This window comes from Engystomops pustulosus, chromosome 7, assembly GCF_040894005.1.
Source record: "Engystomops pustulosus chromosome 7, aEngPut4.maternal, whole genome shotgun sequence".
NCBI lineage: Eukaryota > Metazoa > Chordata > Amphibia > Anura > Leptodactylidae > Engystomops > Engystomops pustulosus.
Window position 1 is genome coordinate 81,817,764 of NC_092417.1, and position 22,038 is coordinate 81,839,801.

General features: G+C 41.5%; 1 protein-coding gene across 2 annotated transcripts in view; it reads left to right on the forward strand.

Annotated features, from left to right (window-relative positions):
- Nucleotides 1–22,038, forward strand: part of BANP (BTG3 associated nuclear protein) — a 345,686-nt gene that overhangs the window by 190,701 nt on the left and 132,947 nt on the right. For both annotated transcript variants that reach the window (XM_072117099.1, XM_072117098.1), the window contains one exon: nt 20,084–20,251. In XM_072117099.1, the coding sequence (XP_071973200.1) occupies nt 20,084–20,251 (168 nt within the window). The remainder of the gene's footprint in view (nt 1–20,083; nt 20,252–22,038) is intronic.

A 22,038-nucleotide genomic window follows, 5' to 3' on the forward strand; every position in this document is an offset into this window, starting at 1 on the left:
GCTATTAAGGAGTTTCTTTTCTAAATCACCACCTTTATTTGAAAGACCTTTTCATTGCCCTTCCATGCAAAACCTGTACTATTCTTGTTGTGTGCATCTCTGACATGCCTAGGTGCAGCTGATATGTTAAATGAATTATTGCTAATGTCTGACAGATGTCTCTGTATTCTAATTTTCAGTGGACCTGATTTGTGTCTCACTTACTGCTTCATGCATATTTAGCCAGATTATATATATGGTGTTCTCAGTGTTGCAGTTGATCTATGATTTCATCAAAAACTTTTCCCTATGACTTGAGAACAAAAATTATTTTTCATCCAGGTATTGCATTTATTACCTGGTGTGGTACTGGTAAACAAACTGGGAGAAACATAAGAACCAATCAATGGTGCTTGTCTGGCAACATATTTATTCCTTTAGTTACTACAGGGTTTAGGATAGAGTCCTCTACAAACAATGGAATGTATTTTCTAATGATTTGGTTGATCTTCTGATATTGTCTGCTTTATGTAATTGAGAAAACAATTTGTTGTTTATTTTCTTGTTTTTTATGAACGTTTTTTATTGATTCTATTCTCAGCTGTGGCAATATCGGAATGTTAATATTTCCTAGATTTTAATCTTTTCTTCAATTTGTCTTTTTCCCTCATAAAGTATGTATCATCTGTACAATTGTGACAATAACAGACAAATTCCCCAAAAGGGAATGACATAGATGACTTGACTTGGCAAGCAGGGTAGCATTGCCTAAAGTATTTTTTCTATAAGGAATTGTTTTAACTCTGTTATTTAAAACTTGTAATTCCATATCTAGAAATATTATATTATTGCCACCCAACACACGAGTGCATCTAAGATTCATTTAATTGTCATTTAGAAAGTCTACAAATTTTTCGAAAGTACTTGCAGAGCCTCTCCATACCAAGACTAGATAGTCTACATAACAACCAAACCACACCACTTTACTTTTAAAGGATTTGTTATCTGAAAAAATAAACAAATCTTCCCATTGGGGCATATAAATTTTTTTTTTGCAAAGGAGGGGAAAAATGGAGCTCCCATCGGAGCCCCCTCCACTTGCAAATAAAAAGTCCCATCAAATATAGAGAAATTGTTCTCTAACAAAAACTTTGTGGCCAGAAGAATACAATTCTTGAGTTTGTCACCGTATGTGCTGTATTTATGGAGAGGTTTTCCCAAAAAATATAAACCAAGATCGTGGGGAATGGAAGAATAAAGGGTTGTTACGTCACAAGTGGTCCACCCAAAATTCTCTTGCTATGTAAATCCCTCCAAGATCTATAACAAGTGTTTGGTGTGACTCTTGTTAAAGGTTGGAGAAAATGATCGAGCCACTCACCCAGTCTTTCACCCACACTACTGATGCCAGCAACTATAGGTCTCATTGGGGGAGGAAACACCTCCTTGAGGACCTTGGGCAGTGAGTGAAAGACTGGAATGACTGAATCCTCCAACAACATATAATCCTTTTGTTTATTGGTAAGTTCTGCAGTATTCTGCAGTATTAAAAACGGTATTACAAACAAATTTAAGTTTTTTATGATTAGACACCACCTCATGTATTTTTGCATAGCCTAAGGCTGGTGATTCAAATGCTAGTTTAGTCTGACAAACTCGCTCTGTGTGTCAGCTGGATTTACTGGTCTAAACCTAGAACTGCTGAACTGACTTGCTGACCAAACTTCATGTACCAGCGGCCTAAAAGCAGCTTAACACCTTCTAGTTTTTGTTTCTTTCATGGCTCAGTGTAATTCCATCGTGCAGAAAATCAACTTTGAAGTGAGATGTAAACTGGTATAAAGTCAAGGAGGAGGAGCGTTTAACACTGAAGTAAAGCTCTCCCCACCTCCTTCCGTGTGATTGACATCATGCAATGGACTTCAGGAGATCTGTCCAGTTATGTTTCTGGATGCGGGACTATCAATTACAGTGAAGGGGGTGTTCTAGGCAGGGAGATCTTGATTTCAGTGCTAGATTCTCTGCCTCCTTGCCTTTATACAACTAATTCACACACCTGCTCTTCTCTAATGGAGTATTCGTGTCTGTGTCTCTCCTAAATGGCTCTTCCCTGCAGGGCTGCCTTGAGGTGAGGTGAATATTGTTAGTGTGGTCAAAGGCCGGACCAGGAGAGGGGGCCCTGGTGAAGTCAATGGGAGACTCGAGCATTTTTCAAAGGGACCATGGTTCGGGAATATAATGTGTTATTTAATTGAAAAAGAATGTCTTCTGATAAGTTAGCAGATGTATGCAAACATCTGCAATCTATTCTTCACTGTTCCGCACGTATATTATCTCCCGACAAGTTAGCAGATGTGAAGAACAGTGAAGAATAGAATAAAAACAGTGAACACAGTGAACACAGGATCATTTAAGTGAAAAACGCAGTGAAGAACACAGTGAAGAATAGATTGCAGATGTTCTGCATATTTGCTTACTTGTCGGGAGATACGCTCCTCTTCTTCCACTGAAGTCTCCGTGCTGCCCCGATGTCTCCATATGCTGCCCCGATGTGTCTCCGTGCTGCCCGATGTGTCCATGCGCTGCCCCGATGTCTCCATGTGCTGCTCCCCGGTGTCTCCATGTGCTGCTCCCTGGTGTCTCCATGTGCTACTCCCCGGTGTCTCCATGTGCTGCTCCCCGGTGTCTCCATGTGCTGCTCCCCGGTGTCTCCATGTGCTGCTCCCCGGTGTCTCCATGTGCTGCTCCCCGGTGTCTCCATGTGCTGCTCCCCGGTGTCTCCATGTGCTGCTCCGATGTGTCTCCGTGCTGCCCCGATGTGTCTCCGTGCTGCCCCGATGTGTCTCCGTGCTGCCCCGATGTGTCTCCGTGCTGCCCCGATGTGTCTCCGTGCTGCCCCGATGTGTCTCCGTGCTGCCCCGATGTGTCTCCGTGCTGCCCCGATGTGTCTCCGTGCTGCCCCGATGTGTCTCCGTGCTGCCCCGATGTGTCTCCGTGCTGCCCCGATGTGTCTCCGTGCTGCCCCGATGTCTCCATGCGCTGCTCCCTGGTGTCTCCATGCGCTGCTCCCTGGTGTCTCCATGTGCTGCTCCCTGGTGTCTCCATGTGCTGCTCCCTGGTGTCTCCATGTGCTGCTCCCTGGTGTCTCCATGCGCTGCTCCCCGGTGTCTCCATGTGCTGCTCCCTGGTGTCTCCATGTGCTGCTCCCTGGTGTCTCCATGTGCTGCTCCCCGGTGTCTCCATGTGCTGCTCCCCGGTGTCTCCATGTGCTGCTCCCCGGTGTCTCCATGTGCTGCTCCCCGGTGTCTCCATGTGCTGCTCCCCGGTGTCTCCATGTGCTGCTCCCCGGTGTCTCCATGTGCTGCTCCCCGGTGTCTCCATGTGCTGCTCCCCGGTGTCTCTGTGCTGCTCCCCGGTGTCTCTGTGCTGCTCCCCGGTGTCTCTGTGCTGCTCCCCGGTGTCTCTGTGCTGCTCCCCGGTGTCTCTGTGCTGCTCCCCGGTGTCTCTGTGCTGCTCCCCGGTGTCTCTGTGCTGCTCCCCGGTGTCTTTGTGCTGCTCCCCGGTGTCTTTGTGCTGCTCCCCGGTGTCTTTGTGCTGCTCCCCGGTGTCTCTGTGCTGCTCACCGTGTTCTTCAATGTGTTCTTCACATACTATTTTGTTCGCACCGTTTCGCGCGTATCATCCGACAAGTAAGCTGATGTGCCGAACATCTGTAATCTATTCTTCACTGTGTTTTTCACTTAAATGATCCTGTGTTCACTGTGTTCACTGTTTTTATTCTATTCTTCATTGTTCTTCACTGTGTTTTTTTAATTAAATGCTCGATCTCGAGCAGGGGAAATACTCGTCCGAGCAACGAGCCGTCTCGAGTACCTTAATACTCGAACGAGCATCAAGCTCGGACGAGTATACTCGCTCATCTCTACTCTTGAGCACAGCAGAGAGGAAGTTGCTGTTATATTAGGACCTGTTTTTTATAGTCTCCATGCACACTCCTGAAGGCTGAAGCTACTAAATACAGGAGGCATGGGGCCATTGCACCGTTAGGGCGCCAAGTTTTAGACTTTCACTTTGCAATCCAAATGACACTTCCCCTTTATTCTTTGGATCAGTATGATCACAGAGATACAAAATGTATGTAGTTTGGTTATATTTAATAATACATATACAAATGTAAATCATTCCTACCTTTTTGCAATTTTTTGTGTGGCAAAATGATGAAAAAGTGTCAATTTGAACATTTGTTTCTGTTGAAGGGTTCACCATATGGGATCATAGTTTTAATAACTTGATAAGCCTGGGATTTTGCAATGCAGGAAGACCTAATGTTTGTTTGTTTATTTTTATTTCTGTTCTGTAGAAAGTGTCTACTGTAGTCTTTTATATAAAATGCTTGTATGCACTAAACATCAGATTGTTAAAAAAATTCAACACCATTGGGGGGGCCGAAAATTTTTCAAAGCCCAGGGCCCATGATAATTTTATCATATGTTTGTGATTTAACATAGTAGTATTAAGTTACAAAAATCTTTTTCATATTTAGTGTCCTGTATATATTCATTTGGTACCATTTCTTTTTATTGTTCAATTTTTTAATACAATTGCTAAATTGAATGATTCTGCACAGCCTGAATAGTAACCTGCTGCCAGACAGAAATGATACAAGTCTATACTACAGTTAAATGACAAATAACTTATGCTCATGTTGGCAGTAGATGAACAATTCATCATGACCACACCTTTATTCATTACTCTAGGATGGGTCTACCACGTAGCTTGGCACCTACGGGAAGCTGTACTTGGCTATATTGTGGCTGTAAAAGGGATGAGAAACAGTGGAGGGCTTTGTGCCTCTAGCCGTGTGTATATAAATTTGTACACATGTATAATAATCCTGGTGAACTGCACAACACCACAGGTGACAAGTCTAGCACCTGCTAAATTCTTACAGCGCTCTGTTTCATCTACTTATTGCTGTGCAAAAGGCAGACTTTATGGCCCCTCTTGGCGACCTGTTTATTCATACAATACATGGATATTTATAAAGGCAGTAACCATTCTGCTGAGTTTCTGATGATTCTGCCTGGTAGAAGCCATATTATTTCTCAAAATTTTTTTTTTTCTATGGGGAATGGATGACCTTTAGTTCACCTGCAGTTTTTGTTTTCTGCTACACTTTCCTTACACAGAGAGAGTAACGTAAACCTCAGACCCAAGTGTGAACTTGGGCAAAGTTATTACAAATGTTGGACATCAGCATTATAGGACTCCAGGCTCCTTGTTCTGCTAATTGTTTGGGGTTCCAGCTTACAGCTATCTTTCATTTTGAGGTCCATACAGTTATTTCATCAAACGTCTCCTAGAGTCTGTTCTATTTTCCAAAGACCTTTGTTATTGAGTCCCTGAGTTATTAGCAAACAGATTCATATTCTTTATTCCCTGTGGGAATGTATTGCATGTAGGTCTGGAAATTATTATTTTTTTTTAATTATGCAAAAGGGTAGTACATCACAGCTGATATATCGCAGTCAGTTCACTGATGGCCCAATAATATTTTATGCAGTTGTGGTCAATTTTACTGTAACGCAACTCTTGATTCCTGTCCAAGCCGCCATGTATTAACTGTGCAGATATCGGCTGTGGGCTCTTCTCTGGCTGAAACACAACTATGTGCTTGCAGGTCTCCTGGCTACACGTGTGTAACTGGACAATGCCAGACAAAGTTATTAGATACCGTATTTTTCGGCCTATAAGGTGTACCGGACTATAAGGCGCACCTCTAATAAATGCCTGCTAAGACATCTAGGTTCATATATAAGGCGCACTGGAGTATAAGGCGCAGGATCAAATGCAGTACCAGCAGGTGGCAGACCTGTGCACAGTTCAATCCAGCTACACTTCCCAGGAAACTTGTCTTCAGCGTGTCAGAGAGCTCCGATCTCAGAGGTATGGGCTGCTGGGGGTTAATGCAGGGTGATGCAGCAGGGGTTAAGCGGTCTCCCTCTGCCCCTTCTCCTTCCCTCCTCAGCCAGGGTGTTATTCCTGTGGGGTTCCCTGTGGCTCCTTCTCTTTCCCCTGTTACAGGGCTGTCAGGTATGGGGAATTGTTTACTGATAATGATGATTGCCTTGTGGTCGGCACTATGGCAGCTCCGGTCTCTCCCTACTAGGGGAGGGCAGGATGGGCACAATGTTAGTTGTGGTGCCAGGGCACTTAAGGAGCTAGGGACCCTGTAAACTGTGTGGGAAGGTGCAGGAAATTTCTGGGGATGGAGCTATTAAACACTGCTAAATGTACAGTACATCTTGTCTGTAGTACATTTCTGTATAGGTTCATATATAAGGCGCACTGGCCTATAAGGATTTTTGGTGCGCCTTATAGGCCGAAAAATACGGTATATACTTTAGAGGGTGTTTATATTGAGTATCTTGTCATGCAGCATAAATTTATTGGGCAGGTCCTGGTTGAGAGTCTGGGAAACAAGGCCCCTTTCTGGTATTACATTCATAAAGCATGCAGTGGTAAAATTTTGCCAAAGGGAAATCTGCCAAAAACAGCAATGTTTATTTTCCATTAATATGTACTTTGTTCAGCTTGTTCCATATATTTTTTGCAACTATTTGATATTTATGAGAAGAAAAAACAAAATGATCTGGCTCACTTGTCTCCTTAAAATCCATATCCTTCTTTATTAAATGGACATCTTGAAGTGTTTGTCTCAGATGTCCATTTAATAAAGAAGGATATGGATTTTAAGGAGACAAGTGAGCCGGATCATTTAGTTTTTTCCTTCTACAGTGTCTGTCTGAGCGTGACGTTTGAGGTCGGAACCTGGCTCCTGCCATGAAATGAGGGTGAGCTGGAAAACTTTATAGCTGTTTGAGATTTCACCTGTGGAGGTTTGGTTTTAAACATATTGCTCCACTTGTGGCTGTGCTATCCTCATCCCCACCCACAAGTTAACCAGAACTGTGTAGAGCATTTTGTATGTTTTCTAGACAGAATTTTCATGTTTCTCATCAAAGGGGTTAACATAAATTGCCCATATGCCTTTACTGCCTTAATAATATTTCCTGAATGTTCACCAATTCATTTATCATCCCTGATGCTTTCTTTAGTGCTGTGTGCAGACTCTCTGTGCACTCTGTGGGATCTTTGTTTACATATCTCTTCACTGATAAATAGGAGAGACCTTCATTAGGTGATTATGACTCACCCCCCATCCCCTCTCCCTGTGTCAGGCTGCCACTACAGACAGACAGTCAGACAGACAGACAGACTGAATGAGTGAGAAATAGGAAGTTGTGTGGAGATGCATAGAGCAGCATGGGTATAACAGGGGAAGGCTGAAGCTCTCACAGGAGGCAAAAGTACAGATACATGGACATGCAGCGACCTGTCTAATAGAACAGAGTTATTGAAAAGTAGCCAACCCCTTTAATTTATTACTGTAGGGAAAACAGTGGTTTAATATTTATGCAAATTAGCTTCTTGGTGCACCAAGAGCAAGGTCATGCCTACTTATTTTCTTCTTTCCAAGCTGCCCAGCACAGAGCAACACCTCCCCTCTGCACAATTATTGAACATCTTTGATCATTCTACTTCTATTTGAGGCTGGATTCACATTACGCTATTTGCCACATGTTTTAAGGACACGTCTGCAACTATTTGTCAATGTATATGCTAAGCGTATATACGTTGTCTGCTTTCCCAACTTATATGCTTAGTATATACAAAAAATGTGTTGTGAATTCAGCCTAAGACTATTGTGCTTTCTGTTTGCAATTTCATATTTAGGGTTGGGAGTGACTGCATAAGCAGCATTATCCACTGTATATAATCTAACTTTTTTTTCTAATGTAGCCTTTCCCACTGAAGTATGTCTTAGAGTTTTTGTTCTTGCAGAGCTCTATTTAGGGATATTAAAATGACTCATTATTTACTGCTTCTTAATTTCCTGCATAACCAGTGCCCCTCACCTTACGGAGTGTCATAAAACTTAACATGAAACAGTAGGACAGGCTGATAAGCCAAGCAATGGATGGAGAGGTGACCAACCTCTATCAGTACTGGTCTGTGCTGCCTCCTACTGTGGAGTTGACAATAAGAGAAGACAAGACAGAAAATGTTATCCTTGATAAATGGCAAACAAATTCACCAGTCAGAGTACATCCGAGGGTTTCCTAAAAGCCAAAGCAGGGTCTCCAAAATAATTATAACCTATAAAACATGTTCATCATGATACACACATAGTACAATATTGACCATCTAGTCAGCAAGAAAAAAAGGGGGGATATAAGGTTTCACCGTATCATATATTGGGGCAGATTTATCAAGTGTCTGAAAGTCAGAATATTTCCAATTGCCCATGGCAACCAATCACAGCTCCCCTTTAAAATATTCATGAGCACTGGTGAAATGAAAGCTGAGCTGTGATTGGTTGCCATGGGCAACTGGAAATATTCTGACTTTCAAACTGCTTGATAAATCTGCCCCACTGTTTCTGTTTGTATTATGTATACATGTCCAAAATATTATGCAAGCTACAAACCAATTAGGCTTAGTCTTCTTCGGCACATAAATTCACACATTTTGGAAAAGCAACCTGTGGCACGCAATATGCCTCCCAAAATATAATATGCTGGACTTAGTTATTATGTCAGTATATAGCGTAGCTGCATGGTATCTATAGTAACTATAATACCTTTCCCCTGCTACTTACGTGACGTACTGAATGAGGCGCCCTATCAGAGTGGAGGGGAGGGTGTGGTATGGGTGTACATGGTGTAATGACTTAGGGGGCTTATCGTATCCATCCACCGAGTCTGCCTGAGTGCGACTCCTCCCACTCCATGACGGAGCTGTATCCTTAACCTATCAGCATCCTAAATGGATACAGGGGAGAACGGTATCGACTTTATATGCTGTGAGTGCATGAGAATGTGGTGCCCACGCCAAACACATACTGTGAGGCGGAGTTAGAACATAACATTAAGGCTGTAGCGCCCATCGGTTTTCCCCTGATGATTGTAATGCACGAGGCACGAAACGTGTAGGGACTGGATAAAAGCATTAGGGACTAACAGTTCTTGTAAGGGACAGTATCGGGACCGTCCTTGTCAGGGCGGGAGCACTTGTGGGGCCAGGACACCAGCTGATCATAGGGTATAATAGGTCCTGCATATCTGGATCGAGACCTCTTGGTTCAAGAGACTACCCACTGAAGACTGGTGAGATCCACCTGATTATTTCCCTACTGTTCCTAATTTAATGTTTATTGTCTGTTTGTCCAGGGTTATGTGACTATGCACCGTGTGATACTCACTACTGGGGTATACTAGAATACAGTGTTGCATCAGTGTGGACCATGTCAGACCAGATGATCTTAATGGTTGTTATATTGAGGAGGCCATTCTACCATTATTTGGGCCTGAGAACAAGTGACCAACTCTGATTGGATAGCGACCAGACAGAGAAATACAATGAGCCAATGCTTTGTGGTTCTATGTGTCCACACCCCTGACTAAAGTCATGGGACAGTTCTCGTAATCCCAGAGAGGCCAACACAGTTTTATTTTACTATTTATACAGAGCATGTCATGCAACGTGTTCTACAGAATAAATAGCAAGTTTGTTTACTGCGGCACGGCCCCCCCAAGGCTTGCTAATGAAATCCACCTATCAAACATCCAACGTTCATTCTATCAGAGCTGACCTCTCCCTACACATCATCCCCTCCCTGTCTGCTTTCTAATTGAGCCCTGAAACAAGGCCAAACAATCTGGAAATAGCGTTAGATAATGGAAATCAAGCTGTTGTCCTGTAGTAACGTGGGAGTACACTACTATCCATTAATGCCAGGTACTGCTGAACTCTACAGAACTGAGGAAATGAAAACTATTAGCACATGGGCCAGATACCAATTAACATCACTCCATATAGCTGGGTTTATTTCTTCTTTGGCTTTATTATTTGCTGCATATTATAGTACAGCAGATCTTTTTTATCAGCATTTTGAATTTTCCTGAACACAAGTAAGCGCATTAGGTTTGCAATGAGGTGATACAAAAAATATGGATTGATAGCTGGAAAATGCTGTAGTTTTCAGTTACAGTTGTGCCCAAAAGTTTGGTTTTCACATGGCAAGTTTCTCTTTCATGCTGTAAAATTCAGCAATTCAAACATTTTGAAAATCATTCTCAAATGCAGTAAAGCGTAAGCATTATTTGAGATACGCTTTTGGTCTGAATCCTGACAGATGGCTATTCTTTCTTAATCAGTGTTTGAATGTTATCACAATTTCTGTGTTTTCTTTTTTATTTTTTTCTGTGGTAGTACTTGCTTCTCTTCTCCAGAATGTCATTCTTCCAGATATACCAAATACTCTGAAGATGGCTTCAATAGAAAAGATCACTGCAACTCCATCCACTGCAGTCCCCTCGCTGTACATTTTGTAGAATGTTAGTACAGCCTCTGGTTATAAAGAACATTTTGTAATTTAATACAGGCGGTCTCCTACTTAAGGACACTTGACTTACAGACGACCCCTTTTTACAGACGGACCTCTGTGCTCACTGTGACCACTGGTAAAGCTCTCTATATGCTTTACTTTAGTCCCAGACTGCAATGATCAGCTGTAAGGTGTCTCTAATGAAGTTTTATTGATAATCATTGGTCCCTTTACAGCAAAATGATGGAGCTACAATTATAAAATATACAGTTCCGACTTACATACAAATTCTACCTAAGAGCAAACCCAAAGAACCTATCTTGTACATAACTCTGGAATTGCCTGTAATACATGCAAAACTAAGAGACTCTGGGCCACATTTATTATTCAGTTTATGTAGTATAAAGTGTTTGCACTAGTATTGTGTCACGGCTGCACTATGCATGCCTTGACACAATCCCATGCTCAGAAAAGGATGTTTCGATGAACACTTGTACCGTCCACCACATTTTTTTCGGCAAGTCTGGTAGAAATGTGGCGCACGCCCCTTGAACAAAGTGCACCAGAGAAGATCTGGTGCACACAGTTCTTGCTATTGCAGCGTCGGCCACGTTCATGAGGCCCGGGCTCTGGTCTTCATGAATGTATTGCCTGCTGCATGATAGTAAGGCAAACTGCATTATTAGTACATGTGGACCTCTGTGTTTTTTTTATATAAAATAAATGAACCTGTGTGTGTCACTTATTAAGGCTTCGTTCTTTATGATATCTCTGACCCAATGCTGCATAAAGTAATCTCTCAATACAGGCAGTCCCCGGGTTACATACAAGATAGGGTCTGGAGGTTTGTTCTTAAGTTGAATTTGTATGTAAGTCGAAACTGTATATTTTATAATTGAAGTTCTAGACAAATTTTTTTCTTTTGTCCCAGTGATAATTGGAGTTTCAAAATTTTTGCTGTAATTGGACCAAGAATTATCCATAAAGCTTCATTACAGACACATTACAGCTGATCATTGCAGTCTGGGACTATAGTAAAGCTTCCTGAGAGCTTCACCAGAGGTCACAGTGGGCAGAGGGGTCCGTCTGTAACTATGGGTTGTCTGTAAGTCGGGTGTCCTTAAGTAGGGGACCGCCTGTATAGGCTATTCTATTTGTTGAGCCTCCAATTCTGTGTTTACCACTATTTGTACTTCAGGTTTAGGTTTTGTGTATATAGTCTTGCTAGCTTGGCAGTCCTATACATTATTCACCTACTTTCTCTCACTGCACACCTCTATCTCTCTTATTTACACATAATAGTTCCCTATACTTTACTGAGATGCAAACAAATCAAATCAGAGTTGCATGCACAGCATTAAACGTCCTGTTTACCTGTAAAGGCAATCTCCTTAAGGAGTTTAATACTTGTAGTTCCTGTCTCACTACACATGGCCTAGTCTTTGAAAGAAATCTTAGTGGAGTGTATAGAAGGAAAATATAGGTTATTACATTCTGACAAGATGCCAGCAACTATAACTATTGAGCAAGGAAGATGAAGGTGTGAGAGAGATCATATTTGTCTCCAGAGGCCATTTTGTTCACCCAGCCGCCATCCCGTTTTAGCTGGGAGCCATGTTGTCCACTGGCAGATATCTCATTATTCAAACACCATTTTGTGTAATATGTCTGCTTGTTCTTGACTCTTGTTAGAGATGGTTGTCCTTCAGCCTGTTTTCTTCTCCTTATTTTGGTTACTAAGGAGCCATTCTCAGTACATTTTGTAGCTGGGATAATATAAACTTTCTGTTTCTCTGGGAGAAACGGTGCATAGTTCATCAACATTTTGGGAAAATGGCTTAAAGGGGAGGTTCTGGTATATTCAAGCTAACCTATAGCATTTAAGTATTTTTTTTTCTGTTTCTACATAAATGACTGCTGGTTTTGACAGGCAGCTTATGACCAAGTGTCTGTGTCTATTCTGTCCCCGTTAACCCAGCACTGGGAACAAAGATCTATAAATTTGGCAATCACCTTACCATTGTAGAAGGCTTGTTGGAGGCCTAGATAAAAATCTCTGACCAAGGCAAGCTTGATGCAGGGAAAATTAGTATGAGGGAGCTAGCAGATCGTTAAAACTCGAAGAAGAGGGTAACTCGCAGGCTGATTTATACTGATTGGTAACTAGTCTGGTGAGAGACATAGCATCTCATTAAGGCTAATGGGGCAGTTTTATCAAGTATCTGAAAGTCTGAATATTTCCAGTTGCCCATGGCAAACAATCACAGTTCCCCTTTAAAATATCCATGAGCACTGGTAAAATGAAAGCTGAGCTGTGATTGGTTGCCATGGGCAACTGGAAATATTCTGACTGCCCCTTACGGTGTGTCGCTGGCGGCACTGTGTGTGACGTCACTGCGTTGCCAGCTTATTGTTCCCTTGCTCTGCCATAGATGAAAGTGTATTGCATATCGCCCAATTCTTTTTCAGAGAAAAGAAGGGGAGCCGGCCCCGACTGTACTGTAGGCAAATCTCCCACATTTGATAGGGGCCTCCTTTAAGGGCAAAGTGGTGGGGGGCCCTGGGCGCGCCACTCCTATAATCTGGCCACACCTATAATCTAGCCAAACTAGTATATCTGTTACAAAAGGAACAGATTCCCAACTGTAGACTGTAGGGAACTGGTTTAGCTCAGTGAGAGGCTTTTGATTTGGGTAGGAAGTAAGAGCTCTCCTTATGGAGACTTTGTCAATTAAAGCCACCTTGCAGACATGTGGAAAACTACAGCCATTGAGGGAAATATGCAAATACATATTCCATGATTGGATAAGGAAAACATTGCCTCTTTTGACCAGGGTCAGCTACCTTACAAGGTAGCCAAAAGTCTCTCACTCAGCTTAACCAGTTCCCTGCACTGTACTGATGAGATTGCTGATAGCAACATCTACAGGAAGGGATATTTAAAGGGAACCTACCACCACGAATCTACCTATAAAGGTAGATCGGGTGGTAGGTGGATGTAAGGGACGTGAGGATAGCTCTTTTTAGAGCTAATCCTCACGTCCCCGCTAACTTTTGGTACACTTTATTGACCTAATATGTAAATTTCATTATGCGGCTACTGGGGCGTGGAGTAGCCGGCACGAGGCTACACAGCGCAGCTACTCCACGCCCCAGTAGCCACATTACTCCTCCTACCCTGTTGTGTGTGGCGCGCAGCTCCTCGTAGCTGCGCGCCCTCGTCCGTCATGATGGCGTTGTGAGCATGCGCAGTAGCCGGCTTGTTGGACGAGGGCGCGCAGCTGCGAGGAGCTGCGCGCCGCACACAACAGGGTGGGAGGAGTAATGTGGCTACTGGGGCGTGGAGTAGCCGCGCTGTGTAGCCTCGTGCCGGCTACTCCACGCCCCAGTAGCCGCATAACGAAATTTACATATTAGGTCAACAAAGTGTACCAAAAGTTAGCGGGGACGTGAGGATTAGCTCTAAAAAGAGCTATCCTCACGTCCCTTACATCCACCTACCACCCGATCTACCTTTATAAGTAGATTCGTGGTGGTAGGTTCTCTTTAAGAGCTATTGTCTCAGGAAAAACAACAAATGAGCACAAATAGTGTGAAATGACAGTGGATGCCTGTGTGTATCCTACACATAATAGAAAACTTTTTCTTCTCTCTACCTTCTACCATTTTTGATATAATACAGGTTAGCATGTGTTTTCCTCATCTGGCAATCTGTAATTTCTCAATTCATAGGTACCTTGTTTCAGTTATGATCATTGTTTGTATGTCACCGGGAAAGGGTTAACACATCAAATGAAAACAGACTCAGCTGGCAGGATGTTAGCTTGGCTGGGCCTATATCTTGATTAGATGAGAACAGAGTTTTGTTGTTATTTCTTTCCAGGCTTTTGTCATGTTAGTGAAGATTTCAGTATTGCGTATAATGTGGAACAGCCTAATGCCTAAAGTCTGTTTCTTATAATACATATTTTAGAATCAGCGGCAACATATTTTACGATTTCATCACTGTAACCAGAGATATTTGTGACCCATTATGGGCCTGTCATATAAGATGATTTGGGATGTAAATAGTATTTGACACTGACTATCCACGTCTGAATATAAAAGTTTCATGGGCAAAACGTGCACTGCTAATCTTGTGATGTTACAGGCCATAAAGCATTTATATATGCAGTCATGATCCCTGTTAGAGCTGCTTAGGCCTAATTTATTGAATTACTGTCCTGGTGGGGTTAGGGGAATGGCTATTGTTCACGGTGGTTTTGCAGTTTAAAAAAATAAAGCAGAATCCATTGGGCTGTTTTTCAGATTTATAAAAGTAGTTACCGGTAATCCCATTTATTTTGTTTTTTGATTTTTAACTTGCAGAAAGTTTGAGAGCCCCTTACTTTGTTATTTTCCATTAACTTCTTTAACCCCTTAGCGCTCTGCGCCGTAGCTGTACTGCGCTGAGCCCTGCGAATAGGTCTCATGCACAAGAGCCGAACCGGCATCGGGGGTCGCGGGATGTCAGCTGTAATCTACCGATGACATCCCCAGCTAACACCCGCTGTCGGAGTGGGCCCCGATCGCAGGTGTTTAACCCGTTAAATGGCTTCCGGGGGTCTTCCCCCACGATCGCTGCTATGGCATCTCTGGGGTCCCGATCGATGGTTGCCTGAAGGCAGTGCCTTTAAGATGTCGTCTGTGACGTCATCTTAAAGGCATAGGGCCACATTTATCACTTTTGTGCGCCTAAGTGTAGTAGTTGCGCCTAAATTCTGGCGCACTGTTTTGCCAGAATTATCACAAGCTACAACCATCTGTGATAAGTATATTTTCTGCCTCTTATTAATCACTTTACTTTAACACAGTTTAGGCGCAGTTTAGGCACAATGTTAGATTCGGGCACTTACATGTCATCCTGCTACAAGCTCCTCTCTGCTTCTCCCACAGCCCAGAATGAAGATAACACTCACAGCAGCACCCAGGTGTGTGACACCATGCACCCAGTGACCTCCTCAGCAGTGGCTTCTCCTGGAGGGGATCCCCCAATGCAGGTCTCCTGCTGCACCCCTGTAATTCTGCACAATATCCCCCTCAGACACTGTGCAGAATTACATGGGGGACACTTGTTTGTAGTATCTGCAAACTTCTGCAAGCTTCTGCAAACTTGTGCAAAGTTCTCTTCTCTCTTGCTGTGAGCTCAGCGTTTTGCAGAATATTTTGTAAATAGAAGGTCATGAACTGTAAATAGAGTCTGCAGATCCTGTCTGCAGAGTATCTAATGTATCTATTATATGTTCCAGTGTCTGGCTGAACTCTGCTGCTAGAAATGAGCTCTTCTGCAAAGGGGCTCAGTGCTTTCTTCTCAGATAACGCCACCTTCGGGCTGGAGTGTTTTTGCGCCCGTTTTTGCGCCTAAATGAAAACGTTGCAAGTGATGAATATCATTAGGCGCAGCAAAACATCTGGATTGGTAAGATAGATGAGGGAAAGCTGCTTATTTTTGCTGCGCGGCTAGTTTGGTGTTTAATCGCAAAAATGGCGCAAAAACGGTGCGCCTGAATGAAAAGGCGCAAAAACAACAGAAAAAACGAGTGATACATGTGGCCCATAGTGTCGGCCTATGCATGTGCATTGGCTGACACTGCTAATACCCTTCAATACATCAGTATTGCAGAGTATTATCATGAACAAGCGATCAAATGATATGCTTGTTCATGTCCCATGGTTGATCAATTAAAAAAATGTAAAAAAAAGTTTTTCAATAAAAAATAACTTTATAAATCACTAAAAATGCCCATAAGCCCCAAAACATATAAAGAGACATAGAACGCTCAAAAAAGTCTAAATCATAACACAAACCCCACATATGTAGTATTACCGCGTCCGTAACAATCCGTAGAATAAAACTAAATAACTATTGAACCCGTACGATGAACGCCGTTAAAAAAAACAGCCAAAAATTATGATTATTACCTATTGAATCCCACTAAAAATGCAATAAAAAGTGATCAACAAAACATATGTACTCCAGAATGATACTGTTGCAAAGTACAACATGTCCCGCAAAAATCAAGCCATCAACCAGCTCTGTAGCCAAAAACGTAACAATGTTATGACACTTGGAAGACGGCAATGCACAAATGATAGATTTTCCCCCACATTAGGGTTTTATTTGGCAAATTTAGTAAAACATAAGAAAAAATATTCATGTCTGGTATCCCCGTAATCGTATTGACCCATAGAATAAAGATAACATGATTATTCAGCTATACGGTGAACACGAAAAAAAAAAAGTAAAAAATCCAGTACAGAATTGATGCTTTTCTACTCGTGACCTCAAAAAAAAGTTCCTAAATTTTGAACAATAGGGGATAACAACCCCAAAATGGTAAGCCTAGAAGAAGCATCTCATCGTGCAAAAAAATGCTATCACATGGCCCCAATAACGAAAAAGCAAAAATTTTATAGCCTTCAAAAGGGGCCAATGAGGAAACTAAAATCCTGGCAGCTGCAGGGTGCTCCTTCCTTTCTGTGCCTCGCTGTGCACCCATAAAACAAGTAACAGCCACATGTGGGGGGTCTCTGTACTCGGGAGAAATTTCAGAACAAATTGTATGGTGGGTTTTCACCTTTTATCTTTTAGAAATGTGTAAATTTTAGGGCTAAATGAGCGTATAACCGACAAATTTTGACCATTCTAAATTTCACCTCCATATTGATTCAATTATTATGAAGATCTCAAGGGGTTAACAATCTTCCTAAAAGCTGTTACTGATAGTTTGAGGGGTGCAGATTTGAAAATGGGTTGATTATATAGGGGGGTTTTAATGCTTTGAAATGAAATTTTACATATTAACAGTATTTATCCCTAAAATAGTAAATTCTGAAAATACAGAAAATCACCACGTGACGTCAAAATAAATAATCCAGGCATTTCAAAAATTATGAAAATGTAAAGTAGACATATGGGAAATGTTATACGGCAAGTTATTTCAGTGGTAAATCTATCTGCCTGAAAACACGATGATTTCGTATTTCGAAAATGGCTAATTTTTCTAAAAATTCATCTTTTTTTTTTTTGTAAAAAAACCCTAAACTTACCAGCCAAAATTTACCACTAAAATGAAGTACAACATGTGGAAAAAAAACTATCTCAGAATCGTTTAGATACGAAACAGTGTTCAAAAGTTATAACCATATAAAGAGACGCAGGTCAGAATCCAAGAAATGGGACTGAGCCTTAAGCTACAAAATGGCCGCATCCTTAAGTGGTTAAAGGGGTTGGCCACTTTTCAATGAATCTGTTCCATTTGACAGGTCTTTGCATGTATATGTGCCTGTACCTTTTCCTCCTCTGAGAGCTTCAGCCTTTCCCTGTTATTCACATGCTGTCCTTTGCATCTCTAAACAACTTTCTGTTTCTCTCTCCTTCAGTCCCTCTGTAATGGCAGCCTCTAGTGTGTTGTGTGTTTTTTTTTATCTCTCACTGACAGAGACATGGAGGTGGGAGGGGGTGCAGCAGGAGGAGCTGTCTTGCTGTAGGTGCTTCCGATTTCTCAGTGTAGGATCTTTGTTTAGATGTCTATGCAGAGTGCACGGAAAGTCTGCACACAGCACTAAAGGAAGCATCAGGAATGATGGATCAATTGGGGAGCATTCAGGGATTATTATTAAGACAGTAAAAGCACATGGGCATTTTATGTAAAAAAAAGTGGTCAACCCCTTTAATAATTGGAGTTAGGTGGTTTATATACAGTTCTGGAGAATAGTTAAAAATTTTTAAGAATGCTGCTTTTTCTAATCACCTTCTTACTTACCATCAACATCAAGTATGATTAACCAGGGACACTCGCTCATAGTTCCAGGCACAGTGACTTCCTCCCTCCCACTGTGTTCAAACCAACTGTTGCAGTGAGATTACATCAGGCAGAGGGGGGAAATGCTGGGAGAGCAGAGTGTGAGACAGTGTAACTACCTATGAATCTGCAGCATGGAGAGGCTCCACAACACCTCCAGCGCCCTTCTGGCCCATTAGGATAATTTTAGAAGTTGTTTTTAGAAGAAACAAGGCAATGGAAAACAATTATGAGAAGACAGTTACAGTCCCTAGATCTAGATTTTCATGGTTGATGTCCTTTAATATGTAAATATATTTCTCTATGTGCAAGACACCAATAAGTGTGCTGTTTATACCATAGTAAAACTACATCCCCCTGTATTAATATTTTTGGAGACAAAAGTACACTTTTAAAGTATTGGTCATAGCTCAGACTTTGGATGAGGTTATGGAACTTTTAATAATTTTTTTTTTTTTGCTTGAGTGACATTATATAAGCACAACGCTGCTTTCCTCATTATGGCCCAAACTGATCTTCAATGAATTGCCCTCTTCTGTTTAAAAATTACAGCTCACATCATTTCCTGATACCTGTTGCTGTTTTTCTGGAACTGGTGAGCCACAGGTTTTTGAGGCCTTTGGCATTAGATATTCAGATTAATGGCAGTAAAATGTAGGAAGGTGATATATTTGTTAAAAGGAGGATCAAATAATTGGTGACCATACAGGGTGTGGTCACACATTGCGTTAACGCATTCGTTTGTTAACACAATGTTAACGCATGCGTTAAAGGCGACGTGTGACCGCACCCACAGAGGTTGCAGAAGTGAGTCACAGTGACCACATCAGTCTATCACTGGCCTGTAAAGTGCTGTAGATGTGATTTCATGTGACAGCGTCCTCTCGCTGCTGACGACTACATATCTTTAAAACCAGAAAATACCTTTAACTTGAGTGCATTAGTGCATTTGGATGATTCACATGCTTGTTTACTTGGCTGTGGTAGTGATGATATTACTTCTACAACACAACCTTTCTCTTCTTCCGCTCTGAGCTACGTTTTGTCTAATATCATAAAACACCATTAATATTGAACCCCGTGTATCAACATTAGCAAAACCAGCCACTGCAACAGATTTAATCTTTCAAGCCTAAATTAAAAACAAAAGACCAAAACCATTTATGATTTAGGGATATGCCTCCAGCCTGCCAAATAGAGGGCTGTCAGAAGCCATAGTTTATTTCAGCTCTGCAAGTTTACGGCTCCACACCCTTGTGGTGCTAGAACTATGTGTTTCTACAAGTGAGTTGGGGGAATTATGTTTGGCCCAGGTACCTTGATATATAAAATGGAGTTGACTTCAAATTCTAAAATACGTACTACTCAAAAATGTTGTATATGAGGCATGTCAAATTTGCTGCCTTAGGTGTCCTTCTACAGTTATTTTTTATCATCTTCTGTGTTGTCTGCTTGCAGTGTATATGGGCAGAGTCTGAAGAGGTCTACAATGATGTCATCACTTTACCTTATTTAGCCATTTTTGTCATCCTTTTTCCCAGACCTCTGACATTTGAATTTCTAGCTGAAAAGCAATTACCTGCCCTAAGTTCTACCCTGAACTGTGACAAGCTTTTGTCTTCTCCCTCCTCTTCCACAGGCCTTTTGTTGGTTATACATTTTTACTTCCAGTAGACAGGGATGTCTATTACATTTTTACTGTTGCAATAAGATTGGTACCGTGCAATGATCTTTGCTTTAGAATTTTTATATGTAAATGTTTGATTAATACAAAGGACAGAAAAAACAGCAGTTCTCTTTCTTCTTACAGGCCATCTTTTTCACAAGTTCAGAATTACAGAATCTGATTGGTATAGAATTAAACAGAGCATTGATTCCAAGTGCCGTACAGCCTGGCGAAGAAAACAGAGAGGACAAAGCCTGGCAGTAAAGAGCTTCTCGAGACGAACTCCTTCTAATTCTTCATACAACGCAACAGGTAAGTGCACTCATACCCTGTACTGTGCAGTTGCTCATCCATTCCAGTCAGAAATATTAAATCAGCCATCACATGGTGGTCAGATGTGTTAACTACTTTTACATTGCAGGTGGCTGCAATATCCAGGAATATAAACACCTCCTTTATTATGAATCAAGTACCGTATATTCCGGCGTATAAGACGACTTTTGAAAAATCTTCTGTCTTCTCTGGGGTCGTCTTATACGCCGGTAATCCCGACCGCCCGCTGTGTATTCACGGCGGCGGTCGGGTCGCGCTGCATGGAGAGGGCTCACGGGCTGAGCCCTCTCCATAGCCGGTAAGTCTTTGCTGCATATTGCAGCAAAGGCGTACCGGTAACACCCGCGATCAGTGTTTTTACAGCAGAGCATGGGCTCCGCCATCTTACCTGGGATTGCCGCTCCCCGTGACGTCATCGGGGGCGGCGATCCGTCTCCATGGTAGCCTCGGGTCTTCCGAAGACCCGAGGCTATTTCGTTTTAACCCCTTCATTACAATGTGCTGATAGCACATTCTAATGAATGAGGAGGAAAATCCCCATATACTGCCATACTGTAGTATGGCAGTATATGATAGGATCGATCAGACAGCCTAGGGTTAAAGTACCCTAGGGAGTCTGAAAAATAGTATAAATAAAAATAAAAAAGTAAAAAAAAAAAAATTATAATAAAAAAACCTAAAATTTCAAATCACCCCCCTTTCCCTAGAACTGACATAAATATAAATAAACAGTAAAAATCATAAACACATTATGTATCGACGCGTCCGAAAATGCCCGATCTATCAAAATATGATAACGGTTTTTCAATGCGTTTAACCCCGTAACGGAAAATAGCGCCCAAAATCGAAAATGGCACTTTTTGCCATTTTGAAAAATATAAAAAAATCTATAAAAAGTGCTCAAAAGGTCGTACAGTCCTAAAAATGATATCATTGAAAATATTATCAAATTTTGCAAAAAATGACACCACCCACAGCTCCGTACACCAAAGTATAAAAAAAGTTATTAGCGCCAGAAGTTGACAAAATCAAAAAAATAATTTTTGTACAGGAGGTTTTCATTTTTGTAAATGTATGAAAACATTATTAAACCTATACAAATTTGGTATCCCCTTAATTGTACCGACCCAAAGAATAAAGTAGACATGTCATTTGGGGCGCTCAGTGAAAGACGTAATATCCAAGCCCACAAGAAAATGGCGCAAATGCGTTTTTTCACCATTTTCATTTCATTTGGAGTACATGGCATGGAATATTTAATAAAATAAAAATTTAAGGTACAGTATGGTAACATTTACAGTAAAATGGACGATGGTAATGTTGTTGTATGCCTTATGTTTATGAGCGACAGTTTTCCTGCTATATACCTGCATGTCATAAGAATTTAAATTAAAAAAAGGACCATGTTAAATTCAAATCATTTTTTTTTTTTAATTTTTACCGGTGTTTTGTATGCGTTGGAAAAGGGGTAGTCTTATACGGCGAATATATCTTAAACTCTATATTTTAAACAGGAAAGTAGGGGGGTCGTCTTATACGCCGGAATATACGGTAACTTATATCATTGTTAATCTATTGCTTTTCCTTTTTAAAAAAATCTCTTTATTTGTTGATGGGGGTGATATGCTTTTGATATGCAGTTATGATGATATGCAAAATGGTTTGATTGTATGGGTGCACCAAATAAAGGGCATCTGTGATCCAAGATCATGATTTCAAGGTTCATTGTATTCTTGATCATATCTTGGTTTGAAGAGACCATCTTT